The 15,008-nt window shown below is 49.6% G+C and overlaps 3 protein-coding genes across 8 annotated transcripts in view; all 3 read left to right on the forward strand.

Annotated features, from left to right (window-relative positions):
- ULK1 (unc-51 like autophagy activating kinase 1) overlaps positions 1 to 3,698 on the forward strand; it is a 64,485-nt gene extending 60,787 nt beyond the window's left edge. For all 3 annotated transcript variants that reach the window (XM_072351026.1, XM_072351028.1, XM_072351027.1), the window contains one exon: positions 1,471 to 3,698. In XM_072351026.1, coding sequence (XP_072207127.1) covers positions 1,471 to 1,526 — 56 coding nt within the window. In that variant the 3' untranslated portion in view covers positions 1,527 to 3,698. The remainder of the gene's footprint in view (positions 1 to 1,470) is intronic.
- A 1,382-nt stretch (positions 3,699 to 5,080) lies between these two features.
- On the forward strand, positions 5,081 to 8,194 carry PUS1 (pseudouridine synthase 1). Its single transcript, XM_072351007.1, has 6 exons — positions 5,081 to 5,187; positions 5,292 to 5,477; positions 5,793 to 5,930; positions 6,589 to 6,691; positions 6,949 to 7,646; positions 7,771 to 8,194. The coding sequence occupies exons 1-6, from the start codon at positions 5,131 to 5,133 to the stop codon at positions 7,816 to 7,818; spliced, it is 1,230 nt and encodes a 409-aa protein (XP_072207108.1). The 5' UTR covers positions 5,081 to 5,130; the 3' UTR covers positions 7,819 to 8,194.
- Positions 8,195 to 8,623: 429 nt separating this feature from the next.
- The window catches only part of EP400 (E1A binding protein p400), a 43,527-nt gene continuing 37,142 nt past the window's right edge, over positions 8,624 to 15,008 (forward strand). For 3 of the 4 annotated variants that reach the window (XM_072351414.1, XM_072351415.1, XM_072351417.1), the window contains exons 1-2: positions 8,624 to 8,728; positions 9,856 to 11,222. In XM_072351414.1, coding sequence (XP_072207515.1) covers positions 9,900 to 11,222 — 1,323 coding nt within the window. In that variant the 5' untranslated portion in view covers positions 8,624 to 8,728; positions 9,856 to 9,899. Of the gene's footprint in view, positions 8,729 to 9,855; positions 11,223 to 12,837; positions 12,949 to 15,008 lie in introns of all 4 variants that reach the window. The other variant, XM_072351413.1, reaches the window with a different exon arrangement.

Genomic DNA, 15,008 nt, shown 5'->3' on the forward strand with positions numbered 1-15,008 from the left:
CCGGAACCATCCATCTGATTGCACAGAGCACTTGGGAACATGAAACTGCAGTGCCTGTCCAGCAGAGATGGTCAATCAGTACAGCTGGGGCTCCTTGCAGTGCTTCTTCTAAATAGAGCTGCTCACCTGTGTTTCCCAGGCTGAGCTAAGAAGGCGGCAGACAGACAAGTATTTTTCTCTTCAGCAATTGATTGGTAGCTAAGCTTTTACCTGCTTGCAGTCACTTGGCTTCCTTTCCCACAGACAGATGGATCCCTCTGCTGCTCTGTCACCTCTTCTGCACCCTCCCTTTGTTAAGGGGAGGCTCCACAGCAAATGTGTGCAGAGTGGAAAGGACTGACTTCACTTGTTCAAAGTGAACTTTCCCTGCCTTTCTGGCCTGGGCTTAATCATCTTTGTTATCTCTCTCTATGGGAGGAAGGCAGAGGGGCTGGGGGACACCTATTGTTGGTTAGAGCAGCTTGACTTGGCCTCAGCTCTGCTCTGTCACAGCTAAACCGGATCACTGTGGCACTGCAGTGTTGGAACAGCTGAAGGGAAAGGACACAGCTGGCAAGTCGTGCCTTCCCCCTCTGCTGGCTAGTGAATGCATTTCTTGGGCCAGCATCCAAAGTGCTGCCAGACTGCTCCAGTCGTCCTTGTGGACAGAGCTCTTGGTAGGTAATGAGAGGAGAGATTTCTGGCTCACAGGCAATCAGTCAGTTAATTATCACCAACTTTAACAGTCCACATGAGGCTCACTGAAGGAGAGCAAAAGGAGATTGACAGGTGGTGTATGGTACTGGAGGGCTAAGTGAATAGGGAATACTAAGTAGTTCCTATTGTACCATCTCTTAACAAGGCTAAATCACGTCTTTTGTCCAGAGATACAGCTAATGCATCTAATGAATTTGTTCTCCCAGTTGATATCTGGTATTCCCAGTTTTACCCCATGTTCCAGCTTCCTGATTGAGTTGTTCCCTGGTAGGCTGTAATGTGTATGCATTTAATTTTAGATCTCAGGTACTTGATGGTGTTTTTCTGAAAAGGAAGGTGATACAAATGTAGAAATAAAGCAGGACCTCCTACCAGAGGTATAAATTCCACCAAACATGTAGCTTTTGACAGAGTGTCAGGTGCAGACAGTGAGAATCCGCAGTGACTGCTGGGCTGTTCCATGCCTTGTATGAATTGCTGGCAGCAGAAGATAGTCCTTTGGAACAGTTTGATAACACTGTCAGAGCTCACAGCTCACAGCTTTCCTTCTTGGCTCTCTGTTCATCTCTTTGTTCTGTCCCTTCCCAGCATGATGTTTGTGGTTATGTCCTCACCTAGGCTAAGTCAGTACCTGGTAATGGTTCTAGAAGGGCTGCTTAGCCTTGCTGAAATTCAGTTGGATGTTTAAGGGTTTTCTTTTCCAAATCTCCTGCATGTTTTGTCACCTTTATGGATAAGTTGACTTCTTGCATCTTTGTTTTCTTCTTCTCTTAGGTAAGCTGTGCATCGAGCGCAGGCTGTCAGCTCTGCTGTCGGGGTTCTGCGCCTGATCTGAGCAGTGTTCTCCACGCACCTCATCCCAGCTGATCACTTTGTTTCCAATGGCCTGCTGCTGTGGTGGGAAACAGTTCTGGCAGTAGGACACCTGGAGGATGAACTGCTCAACCTTCTGTATTCTGGCATTCTGGGAAGCTGCTCTACAGACTTAGATTCTCTTGTGGGGCTGCGTGACTGTAGAAGCATGAACACTTCCCTGTCCAAAGGCCTGGGCGAAGGCATTGATGATGTAGAAAGGTTTCCCTCATTGGCAGCAGGGATGAAGGATAGCGGCCTGCTTCTTCCCAGCACTCTGAAGGAAAAGACTGCTGCCCGTCCTCTTGCTTAAGAACAGGGTATTCCAGTGCTGTCTCCATTGCAGGCAATGGATGTGCCTAAACTGCTGGCTTCAGTTCACGTTGGAGGCTGTCGTTCAGAAATTAAGGCCAGTTTGTGTACTTTCCCCTACCCCAGCTGACAGCCAGGCACCTTCAAGCTTCCTGACAGCCCCGGGCTCCCTGCTTGTGTCCTTCATCCCGTCCCATGCGTGCTGAAGCCTTGGAATGTGTACGGAATGGCCGAGAGGAAGGAAGCTGTGCTTCACTGAGCATGGCTGAAGCTGCTGCCGCCTTCTGCAGACGTACTGAGCGAGGCTAGGAGCGAGTTGTCCCTGGGGATGTTGGCATCTCCCACGGCTGTCGCATGGACTGCATCTGTCTGCGGGTGGACAAACGGCACAGGGAAAGAGACTGCGCAGAGAACAGGAAGGTGACAAGAAACGTAACCTTCCCGTCTTTCTCAGAAGCCAAAATGAATCCGTTCCTCCCTCGTTCCCTCGAGCTCACCGGGGTCAGCGTTAAAGACTCCTGGCTGTCGGTTCAGCCCGTCAGCACGTATCTACCGCCAGGGAGCAGTAGCGCTGTCCTGCTTTCAGCTTGTTGGCTAGAGACCCTTCCCAGAGCCCTCACCCCGAACTGAAAACACTAGCTTTGTGAATCAAAGGAGCACTTTACACACTATGGGAACTTTCAGAAGTTGACTTTGCATCACACAACAACCCAGGAACATCACGACTGTTAGGAATGCTGTTCTTTTTTATTCCTTTCCTTGTTTCCTGGTTGTTTTATTGCACTACGTGTGTGCATATATTAATATGTATTCCCGAGGTTGAATATATATTGATATATATGGTTTGTGTGTAACTGTACGTATTTAACTGTACTGTGTTTGTGAGCGTGAGGCACTGCGGAGTCCGTGCTGTTCCTCCTCCACAGCAGGCAAGGCCGACTCGCAGTCTGGCAGTACCAAGATGTTTCTGTTTGTTTTGGTTTTTATTTAAGTGTTCTTTTAAGGACAGTCCGTATGAAGCTCCGTGCTTTGTAAGAGCTGGAGAAAAGAGGTGTGAGATCCTCCACGTGATTGGAAACGGATTCTTTTGGTTTTCGTTTTTTTTTTCAAAGTTTTTATTTGCTGCTTCGTTTGTTTTTATAAAGAAATGGTCGCGTGCGGTTCGATGTTCAGCATTTCTTTTCAGGAGACTCTGTAGCCAAACGAGACTGCAGGTGCGAGTGGCTCGAGTTTCTGCTTGAGGCTTTGGGTGCTGTGTGCGGATGTGTGAGAGGATCGCCGGCTGCCTTCCGTCCGTCTGCGTGCTCGTGTGTGTGTGTCTTAATTTATCAGTCACGGCAGTATTTTGGTAGCGCTGGGCAGGAAAAGGAGCTTCGAAAGCAACTCGAAAACCTCAGGCTTTGTTTCAGGGGATTTCATAATACTTTGCACATGGTGGTTAAGTCCTCACAGCTTTTCTTTTGTTCCTCTCTCGATATTGGCACGTTCGGCATCGATACTTCACAAGGGTTTCAGGAGCAACTCAATTGGCTTGAGCTGGTGTTATCTTTGGCCATGTGGGTGTTTCTGGTCATGGAGTAGAAACACCAAGAATGAAATTAAACAGATATATTTCTGATTGCCCCAAGCAGGGAAGCTTAAGCATAGCTCACACAGCACCGCTCTGCTGCGTTGTGCATTCGCAGCCCGCCGCTTCTGCTTGTGCCTGGAGGAAGGAAAAGACGAGGCAAAGAAAACAACAACCAAGAAACAACAACCAAGAAACAACAACCAAGAAACAACAACCAAGAAACAACAACCAAGAAACAACAACCAAGAAACAACAACCAAGAAACAACCCCCAGCCTGTGGCCGGAAACACCGAAGAGACACAGACCGCTTCCAAAGGGCTTGTGCTGGTTGTGCACAGGGCTGTGCTGCAGGTGGGCGCACCAACACGCAGCAGGAAGGCTCTCAGCCGGGACTGCCCTGCCATGCACGCACCTGCTGCTGGCCTGAGCCCTTTGCAGCCCCACGCCTGCACTGATTGCTTCTGCAGGGAGCACAGCCCGGGTTCTGTGGCTGTGCTGCAGGTTTCACAGTCCGTGTAGGTGGCAAAAGCTCAGCACTTCCCTTCCAGCTGTGCTCCGTTACTTGAATGTATCCAAACTGTCCACATGCAATGTACACAAATATATATCGCTCCAAAAAAAAATGGTGGTTTACAGCCCTGCAGCCGCTATAGATCTATGTGTGTGTTTGTGTATATACATACAGGTGTGCGTGTGTGCGGATGGACGCACACAAACACAAGCGTGTGTACATGTTTTCTCTCAATACTTGAAACTTAGCCACTGTGCTTGGATTTAAAAGAATATAGATACAAAAAAAAAAAGAAGAAAAACTAGGAAAAAAAGGAAAAAAAAAGCAAATGAGCCCGGAGGTGATTTATTTTGCCATCACTTTGGTGACGTTATTTTTTATCTAAGTGCATGTAGCGTGGAACCCACTTTTTCGGTGGACAAATATTTATTGCTTTGTAGGCAAGGAATGCAAACACAAATCCCCCCCAGCACTGTTGGAGTTGCTCGTGTAGTCCTCGCTGTTGTCACGTTACTGTTGCAGTGTTTGTGTGCGTAGCGTCCTGATAGATAACAGGAAACCTCAGCCCAATAACAACACGTACCTTCAGGTGTGTGAGAGCGCATGGTGGTGATGTTCTTTATAAGGCGACGCCTGATCCTTCGTCCACGTTTTTTTTTTATTGGTGGTTTTGTGTGTGACCTTTTTTTCTTTTTTTTTCCTTTTTTTTTTGGCTTTCAATTGTACGACACCCGGATTTAAGGAATAAACTCGTTTTGAAGTTGTTAGCAGCCTGTTCTCAGTACCTGTGTGCTCTGAGCGTGCCGTCTGAGGGTTGCGTTGTGAGGTTTGCAGCCTCCATGGAGCTTACCGAGCATCCATCCTGCTCAGCGCACCCGTGTGCTGACACCGCTCCAACGGGTCGTTGTTTGTAATGCAGCGCCCTTCAGTGGGAAATCGGGTGTGCTTTAGAGCACAGCGATAACATCCAGTACTGCACTTTTAGTTACCGACTCCTGGCCTTTGAGCTCAGCCTTTGTATAAACAACGTCCCTCAGCATGGGGACTGTGCACACACGCCGGCTCCTTCCCCCAGCAGGTAGCAGCTCTACCGGCCCGCTCCGCACGGCGCAGCCGCAGCGCCGCCCCCGCCCGGCCGCCGTAGCGCCCCACGCGCGGTGCTCCGTAAGCGGCGGCGGGGCCGGGCCGATGCTGGCGCTGCGCTGGGGGCTGCGAGCTGCGAACGGAGCGATCCGAGCGCGGAACGTGCGTGGGGGGCGGGGGGAGGTCGGGCCCGGGGCGGGCGGCAACTCCGCACCGACCGCTGAGCGCACCGCGCCGACACCGCGCCCTCTGATCCGTCCGTGCAGCTGCCGCTCGAGATGGCGAAGAGGCCGAGCGGGACCGGCGAGGGACCGGAGGAGAACGGACAGCAGGTCAAGAGGCTGAAAGGAGCCGCGGGGGATGGGGATGCGGAGGATCAGAATAAAAGGACGCCCAAAAGGAAGATCGTGTTGTTGATGGCGTACTCGGGGAAGGGATACCACGGCATGCAGGTACGTGGCCGGGCACGGCGGCTGCGGGGCGGGGTGTGCAGGGGAGGGGGGGAGAGGGAGGACGAGGGGCCGCCCCGCATGCGGCCGGGCTGGGCGCTGGGCTGGGCTGGCACTGAATGGGGTTGGAATGGGTGATGAGATACCAGAATAGTCCATTGCAGGAGCGGCTCACAGAGGGATGTAGGAACAGCAGCAAACGTCAGCGCCCAGGAAGGAAGATGTTAAGAATTACACAGCGATGTTCAGTTGACGGCGATGCCTTTGGGAGTGGTTACCCAATAGTCACTGTTAGTTTTATTCCTTATTCTCTCTCAGAGAAATCTGGGCTCTTCGCAGTTCAAGACGATCGAGGATGATTTGGTGTCTGCCCTCGTGCAGTCCGGCTGCATCCCGGAGAACCACGGCGAAGATATGAAGAAGATGTCGTTCCAGCGCTGCGCTCGCACAGATAAGGTACATTGCACAGGGCTGCTCACACAGCGGGATCTGCCCCTCCAGTGCTGCTGGTACTGACTGGCAACGCCTTGTTCAACATGAGATCCAATAGCAAAGATTGGATGTTCACTGCACTGAATAGCATTTGGAACTCCTCCCTTCGTCCCCTACTAAACTTGAGTACAAAGCAAGAAGCTGTGGGGTGCTGCTTAGGGTCAGGCTTTGTACTTAAGCTGTGTGTTCGCCTTTCCCTCCCATTCACCTGTTCCAGCTTCCCAGCCTGATGCTGCTCCTCTCAGCTGCTCGATGCCGAGCTCAGAAACTGGACGGCATCTCACTTAATGTGCCACATCAAGGTGCTGAGTCTGAGCTGGGGTTAGGGGCTGACCTGAGGAACAAGTCATTGCTTAACAGCAGTCAGACACAGCGGGGGATGTCCTGAAGGGGGGTGCAGCATTCCGCTATGTAATATTGCTCAGGTGCTCGTTGGCTGTACAGCACCAGGTGGTCTTCCAGGAGCAAACCGGTTCGGGTTTCTGCCTTTGCCTCACTTCAACCTGGAACGACCAGTGAGAATAAAAAGGAATAAACTTGTTCTTCAGCTCTTTTCAGTTCTGCACGTGCCAACCTGCAGCTTCCGAGGTGCATAACTGTCCGTGTTTTATGATTCTTATAGGGTGTGTCTGCAGCTGGACAGATTGTGTCGCTAAAGGTCAGGCTAATAGATGACATCTTAGAAAAGATCAATAAGCATCTTCCTTCTCATATCAGAATTCTGGGTAAGGATGCTGGAACGGGCAGAGAAAAATCCGGTCAAAGAGGAGCTTCTCCTGCACAAAGTCTCTCCCTTTTTTGTTGTAATTTTACTCAAAAAGGGGTTTGGTTTTAACAAGAATCCATGCTTTGAAATCGGTGTCCTGTAAAGTAAATGGTACCTTTTGATGGCGTTTTGCTTTAAAAAGGCCACGCCGGTTGATGTAAGTGAAGCAGTTTGCAGCTTACTGATTCCAAACCATGATGTCGCTTTTAAAACAAGGGCTGAAGAGAGTCACTGGGGGATTCAACTCCAAGAACAAATGCGATGCCAGAACCTACGCCTACATGCTGCCGACGTTTGCCTTTGCCCATAAGGACCACGACGTGCAAGAAGAGGCTTATCGGCTCAGCAGAGAGACCCTCGATAAAGTCAACAGCCTGCTTGCTTGCTATAAAGGAACGCACAACTTCCACAACTTCACTTCTCAGAAGGGACCCAAGGATCCCAGCGCCAGGAGGTACATCATGGAGATGTACTGCGGGGAGCCCTTTGTGAGGGAAGGCATAGAGTTCGCAGTGATCAAAGTGAAAGGGCAGAGCTTCATGATGCACCAGATAAGGAAAATGATTGGGCTGGTGATTGCTATTGTGAAAGGTTACGCTCCAGAGTCTATCATAGAGCGCAGCTGGGGAGAGGAGAAAGTGGACGTCCCCAAAGCTCCCGGGCTCGGTCTGGTCTTGGAAAGAGTGCACTTTGAGAAGTACAACAGGCGCTTTGGGAACGATGGGCTGCATGAGCCGCTGGAGTGGAAGGAGGAGGAGGAGAAGATTGCTGTTTTCAAAGAGCAGTATATCTACCCCACCATTATCAACACAGAAAGGGAGGAGAAGTCCATGATGAGCTGGCTGAACACCCTCCCCATCCATGACTTCAACTCTTCCGCTGCTGAGATGGAAGCTGACAACAAGAATTCAAAGGTAAGGATTGAAGCCGTTAGTTTTGCGAGCCGTGAAGTTGGGATCTTGCCCCGTCCACTCATCCTCATGGAGACGTTCAAAGTCATAGCGATGAAATGCTGACGTTTCCCATTTTCCTTTCCAGAGCAGGGATGCTGAAGGCAGTGATGGTTGCAATGATGATTCTGAATGAGTCAAAGCACGGCTGGATCTGGTGCCCTTCCTGCTCACTTCACCTACAGAACAGTGGCCTTCCTGATGTGAGGATGCAGCAAAGCAGGATTGTGTGCTTACAGAGCAAGTGGATGCCCAGCAGAAAAGGAATGGGGTGATAAACAACAACAGCAGGAGGAAGACTGAGAGGCTGTGCCACTGCCTGACAGCCTGCATGGCCCACCTGAAACAGAGATGGGAAAGCAGCTCCCTAAAGGGCTCTTGTGTCTTAATTGCTGTTTGAGTCGCGTTTTTACGACACGTTCACCTGGAAATAGCATTTTAAACCTGTGTAACCTCTACGTGAGGATGAGACAAAACGTTTTTAATACACTTTTTATTTCTGGGTTATTATGAAGTTACCGACTCCGTGAGTTTTTTTCCCCCATGTTCCACACCTTTCATTACTCCGGCCTCCCTTCCAGGTGTGCTTTACGTGCTGCTGCTCTCGGTGCTTCCTGCAGCAGGCAGCCCGTGATTTGAGGTTAAAACGCCCTTCTTTCCCCCCAACCTTCGCTCCGATCTCCCTCCATTAGCACTGAAGGACTCGCGCATGCGCCGTGCTAGCGCACCCCCCCCCACTCCCCGTTGGGACCGACGGGCGCGTAGTGCCACAACTGGCGCTGCCGCCAGGGGGCGCTGCTGTCCCGGCCGGCGCTGCGCTCCCCTTATCCCCCGCTACTGCCCGGCCGCTCCCGCGAGCCCACACCGCGCATGCGCGAGAGTCGGCGCAGGCCCGGACCGCCCTCCGGCGGCGGCGCATGCGCGGTGAGCGGAGCGCGGCGCAGGAGGCGCGGTTTGTCTCCTGCCGGCGCTGGTAGCGGCTGCAGCTCCGGCCGCCCCCCGCTTCCTCTGAGGAGCGAATGGAAAGTCCGGGCCCGGCGTCCTCGGTAAGTGAGGCCCGCCGGGTTCGGGGGGGGCGGCCGGACACCCTTTATCCCCGCCCCTCTCCTCCCGTCCCGTAGGCCTGAGGCCTGAGGCCCGGCGGTCCGGTCCCGACGGCGGGGGAGCGGCCGCGGAGGAACGGGCCTTCCGCGCGGGGCGGGGCGGGGGGCGGCCGGGACGGGCCGCGGCCTGTGGGAGGATCCGCGCACAAAGCGCTCCCCGCTCCCGGCAGCGCGTTTCCTATCAGCGCTCAGTTAATTGAGCGCTTTAGCTCGGCCGCGAGTGTGAGCGAGCTATCGTCGTCATCACAATAATGGGGCCTTGTTACTGGCGGTATCGGTTAGATCTTAATTGCTCCGTGTCGGAGTTACGAAGGAGTTGCGGTGCCGCTCGCGCTGTGCAGCCCTCGGGTTGGAAGCGCCGTGAGAAGCGGGACGGCCCCGAGCCGAGCTGCAGAGCGGGGCTGCGCCGTCTGGGTATCGGCGCGTTAAATGAAGCGCCGTTTGCTTTTGTTCCGTGAAGGAGTTGGTCTGAAGGAAGGGGGGGGCAGCGGAAGGCACCGGGCGCTCTGCTGTATCGGAGATCGAGGTTGTTTGGTGGGGAGATTTTTCACGAGGTGTTTTTGTTCCTTTAAGTGCCCCAACAGCGGCCACACCGCGTATGGCCGAGTTTGATGTGTTTCTAGTTAGCGCTGACTGAACCTACGTTATGTTCTATGCGTGTTGGGCTCTGCAGAAGATAGCACATCGTTGTTCACAACATTTGGTACTAGGAATAACAGGCACGGAAGAGGAGGTCCTTTGGGTAGCAGAGGCTGTTCATTCTCAAAGCTACAATGAGAGTAAATATATGTATATTGTTATTTAAGGTCAGTTTAACTAGCTTGGAGGAATGTCTAATTTACAAACTATTCAATAGTGCTTTGTTAGAGAAACGTATGAGAGGTTGAAGTGAGTTTGTGGCAGTGCAGGTTGCACATAATCTGACTGGTGATGTGGAATAAAGCAGGAGCTGCAGGGACGAGGCAGCTGAATTCTTAGCAAAAGAGTGTTCTTTCACGTAGTTACTGAAGAGTTTCGGTTACAAATGATATTTGCCTTACCTGAATTTCTGTTTCTATGTATTTCTTCAGCGTGTTCTGTAAAACCAAGAACAAAGCACGGTAGACTGTTGAGGATGCACCATGGTAATGGTCCTCAGAATGCCCAGCGCCAGCTCCAGAGGTCCAGGTCCTTCACGGGCAGTGAGGGAGAAGAGCAACAAACAAATCTACCCCAATCCCCTGCAGCTTCTTTCGCACCTTCTGCAAGTCCATCCGCCCCCCAGTCCCCCAGTTACCAAATTCAGCAGTTTATAATGAGCAGAAGCCCCGTGGCTGGTCAGAATGTGAACATCACTCTGCAGAACGTTGGACCGGTGGCTTCGGGCAACCAGCAGATCACACTGACACCGCTGCCCATTCCAAACCCGACATCGCCGAGTTTTCAGTTCAGCCCTCAGCAGCGACGCTTTGAACATGGATCCCCTTCGTATATTCAAGTCACGTCACCGCTGCCCCAGCAGGTTCAGTCTCAGAGCCCCACGCAGCCCAACCCTGTGCCGGTGCAGACATTACCGAACGTTCGGGCAGGTACTCCAGGCCCCGGCTTGGGTATGTGCAGCCAGAGCCCTACTAGAGGATTTGTGGATGCCAGCGTGCTTGTCAGGCAGATCAGCTTGAGTCCTTCCAATGGTGGGCACTTCGTGTATCAGGAAGGGCCGGGAATTGCACAGATCACTCAAGGAGCTGCAGCTCAGGTGCAAATTCCATCTTCTGGGACACCTACTACGGTAAGGGAGCGCCGGCTTTCACAACCTCATTCACAGTCTGGTGGCACCATTCATCATCTTGGTCCTCAAAGTCCCGTAGCTAGCGGGGCAAACATGCAGTCCTTGACTAGCCCAGGCCATATTACGACAACGAGCTTGCCACCCCAAATCAGCAATATTATCCAAGGGCAACTTATGCAACAGCAGCAGCAAGTGCTTCAAGGACAGCAGCTGAGCAGGCCCATTGGCTACGACAGAGCTTCTGGAGGATTAATAGCTGGGGTTGGAGGCCCCAGTGCATTTGGAATGACATCGCCACCGCCTCCCACGAGTCCTTCACGGGCCACCGTGCCACAGGGGCTGTCAAGTCTTCCACTTACACCTACAGTTAATACGGCAGTGAAAAAACAACCCAGAAAACTGGAGGAGATACCTCCTGCCAACCAAGAGACTGCCCAAATGAGAAAGCAGTGCTTGGATCACCACCACAAGCAAATGGAAATCTTGAAGGAAACTTTTAAGGAATGCTTGATTGAACTGTTTTTCCTGCAACATCTTCAAGGGAACATGATGGACTTCTTAGCTTTTAAGAAGAAACATTGCGTTCCCCTGCAAGCCTACCTGAGGCAAAATGACTTGGATCTAGAGGAAGAAGAAGAGGAAGAACAATCTGAGGTCATCAATGATGAGGTAAGACTGTTAATATTTTGGGTTAAAATAGCGGATGAAGTTGTGGCACCTGAATTGCAGAGCGTTAGCTAGTGTGACGGTACCTGGGAACTCAGTTCTGTTAAGTATGGCAGTTTTTTAACGTGGTTGGTTTGGGAGGATGCCATTGTGCTCGGTGGTGTGATTGGACAAGTTGGTTTGAGCAAAGAACAGAGAGCTGAAAGCAGTTCTCACTGTCCTACTTAGTACGTAAGCCAGCACACAGGTGCTGTGCTACGGAAGCTGTTCTAAGCTTTCAGAATGAACACATCGGAGATTAAATTTCACACTCTAGACTTACATAAACCAAAAAAGAGTAAACAAAAAGTCTCTTAAGAGTTTAACCTTTATTTGGTGACTCCAAAGTATAGACGTTCCTGAGGCGAAGTGTTGCTGTGGCCAGGAACCCTAAAGTAATTAATTATAACGTGTACAGGTCCGTAGTCATGCATTAATTTCTTTAGGGTTTATGCAAATAAATACCTTCTGAAATTTGCAGAGGTAAACATGGGCATAGATGTGCCAGTTTGTAGGAAGATGAAACAAAACCAGTTATTTCAAAGCAATACAAGTTTCTTTATATATTGATTAGCAATCAGAGTGTTCATGGAACATGGGTGCTTTTATGTGATTGCATCTCCAGCTGGAGTTTGTGCAGAATTTTAACGTTAGAATGGAGAAAGTTTAATTTGCTCGTTGTTTTGCAGTTAAGTTTCTCGACTAGGAAACCATTTCTTTCTGTGTTCAGTAACCTCAAAGCTATGGACAGTGGGATGCAATGAGTTTTCCCTTGGTTTGCATTTTGTCCGGTTGTTTGGGTGTTCTTGTTCTTGCTTTTAACCACAGCATGTGAGGTTTTGAGAGAACTTGGGTGGGTGTGAATTGTCCAAGATCACTGATTTCAGTGGCACTGCTACAGTTTACATCAGCTGAGGCTTCGCCCCTCAGTCTGTGCGATTCAGACCCTCTTTTGTTTGTCAGTTTAATGCTGCAGAATTTTGCAGCCTGCAATGGCAAAAGTCTGTGTGTTTTCTAAGGAGGAATCCTTTTGATTAAGGATGAAGGCTTCTTTTGAGTATGTTCTTTGTATTTTTTTTTGTCTCCGCTTTTATTTCCCCCTCCCCTTCTTTATCACTCCCTGCTCAAGCAACGCGCTTCATCCTTTGCCTGGAAGGGCGATCGCTGGCGGCTCCAGGCAGAGCGAATGGTGGCTGTGCTCATCGCTTGAATAAATGTTGGAGCTCTCTTCAGTCCAAACTGTCTGTCATGCTGATTTGTTGTCTGTTAGGAGCAGCAGTCATTCAATTTAAACCACGCTTTTATGTAAACTGGATTTACGGAAGGTTTCCAGCGGTGGGAAGCTGCTGTAGATAGTCGAGGCCGGCTCTGTTCATTGCAATGAGGCAGAGCTTGTCCCTAGCCATGCTGCTGGCTGCCCGGTCAGCCTCTCTTCAGTGAGGGGCCGTCCGCACTGCCGGCGTGTTGGGCTGTCAGTAAATAAACAACAACAAACAACAAAGAAAAAAAAAAAAGCAAACTTTTAAAAAGAAAAATGATTCTCCCTTCTTGTGTTTTTTTCCCAAAATATTTCTCTCAGGTAAAGGTTGTGACAGGAAAGGATGGGCAGACTGGTACTCCTGTCGCTATAGCAACCCAGCTTCCTCCAAATGTTTCTGCTGCTTTTTCATCCCAGCAGCAACCATTTCAGGTACTTTTCAATGGTTCTAAAATGTAGTTTCATCCCAGATTTTTTTTCTTCATTCAGATTTGATATTTCTTAGCTGAATTAGAATTCTCCCTAGAGCCCATCCCTTATCATCTAAACAAAACCAAAAACACTTTGCAATCTTCAAATGCATCGATATTAATGAAGCTCTGAGGAAGTTACATCTTTGTCTCCAGGTTGCTGGCTTATTTCATTAACTTTCAGCTTGAATGTTTTCGCTTTGGTTTGTTTGTCTTTTGTTTCCCTAATGCATTTGTTTCATTTGTGCATCCTGCATAGTGATAATATGGATTCTTTTCTCTGTGGCATTGTAATTGTGGATTTCTTCTATATTTCTTTTTCTTTCTTTTCTTTTCCTTTATGTATTAAAGGTTTTGAGTGTGACTGGAGAAGGGTTTGGTGATGCCTTCTGTGAAATGTTTCAAATGATGCTGATAACCCTCTGATGCTCCTCTTTAAATAACTAACTCCTTTCCATTAGCTCTGACATAGAAGTTGGAAAGAAGAAACTGAAGTGCTTAACTTCATTCTCGAGGTCTTTTTTTCTTTATACATGGAAGAACACTGAGCAAAGCAGAGAAATGAATCTAATAGGATATATATATATACATACATATATATGTTTGGTGGATGTTAGACCTTCAAAGTGGAGCTGCTGTGTGCTTATGCAGCTGCCCTCAGCTCTGCGTTACCCAGACTAAGTCCCATAGCCATACCCTGGTTCCCCTGCAACCACAATTTTTACCTTCTAGATGAATTGCCCGCACTTTAAGATGTCCCACGATGAGTTACTCTCCTGTGCCTCACAAGCTGTGCTGCCTTCCTCCTGCATTTGGAACAGGGCGAGTTAAATGCAGTGTAGGGTGGATTGTGTACTTGTGTGTAACAGGCAGACTGTTGTCACTGATTTCAGCAGTGAGTCGCACAGTGACAGCTCATGCTGACAGCTTGTTATGGTCCATGCTGACACCATGCTGTCTCCTTAGGTTCACAGGCTTCATCTGAGCTGTTAAAGTATGTCACACTGTACCGGGTTACTGATGGCAGTGGTTAGGTTTACCTCTGGGCTCTGGCTACACCGACAAAGAAGTACTTCTAGAAGCATTAGAGCATCTCAGAGATGTTCTGGGGTACGTGTTGACATGGTGTAAAACTGAGTGGATGTGATAATACCCCTCAGCCCCAACTGTTAGCAGCAAGTATCAACTCTTCCCTTCAGGCTTTGTCTTTGTAACAGAGTAATAATCTGTCCTGATCAGCATCATTCAAATTGGGTGTGTAAGTGCAGCACTTGCAATGATTACTGTGAATGTGCTGCATAATCACGACCGCTGGAGAACTGCGTTATTTTAATTAAACTTCGGACGGTTTTAGTCTAATGTAAGTGCTGTGTGACTGCAATTTGTAAAGACATAATGCTTTGCTCTTTGAAGTGCCTGCTCTGAATGAGGTGGTGATGCTACAGACAGCTGGAGGCACACACTTCAGAACATGCCACTGAAAAATCCTGACGTAGACATGCATCCTGGAAATGCCAGTGTGGTCATCCCGAGTGAGACCAGACTGAGCAGCATTTGGAGCAGTTTGCAGAACTAACCCGTATCTCCTCCAATTGGTGCTTCAAAAAGCATTGATTTCCAACAGCGCATAAACAAGATTTGTTAATTAATGCAGGAGCGTTGTACAAAATACATTTCTGTGACTTACTTTGAGTAACTCAATAAATATTTATGCATCTTATGCTCTGCCAGACAATGGCCATTGAACGTGGAAAGTGCTGTGGGTTTGCCTTGTGATAAAACAAGCACTTGAAATCTTGGTCCGTACCGAGTGCGATATGGCAGTGAGCTGTGAGCACTGGGTGTGGATAAAAGTCAGATGTTTCTAAGACCAAAATTCACATCTGAAGAGTGGCAGTACCACTAGAGCGGCCACAAGTGTCCTCACAGCAGCAAAGAAATTGGAAGTTATTAATTCCTTGTTACTGACAGAGTCTGAGCGCTATGAAATGTACACACCTCAGAAAGCAGTGCTGGAAACCC

Source organism: Excalfactoria chinensis, chromosome 16 (assembly GCF_039878825.1).
Source record: "Excalfactoria chinensis isolate bCotChi1 chromosome 16, bCotChi1.hap2, whole genome shotgun sequence".
Taxonomy (NCBI): Eukaryota; Metazoa; Chordata; class Aves; order Galliformes; family Phasianidae; genus Excalfactoria; species Excalfactoria chinensis.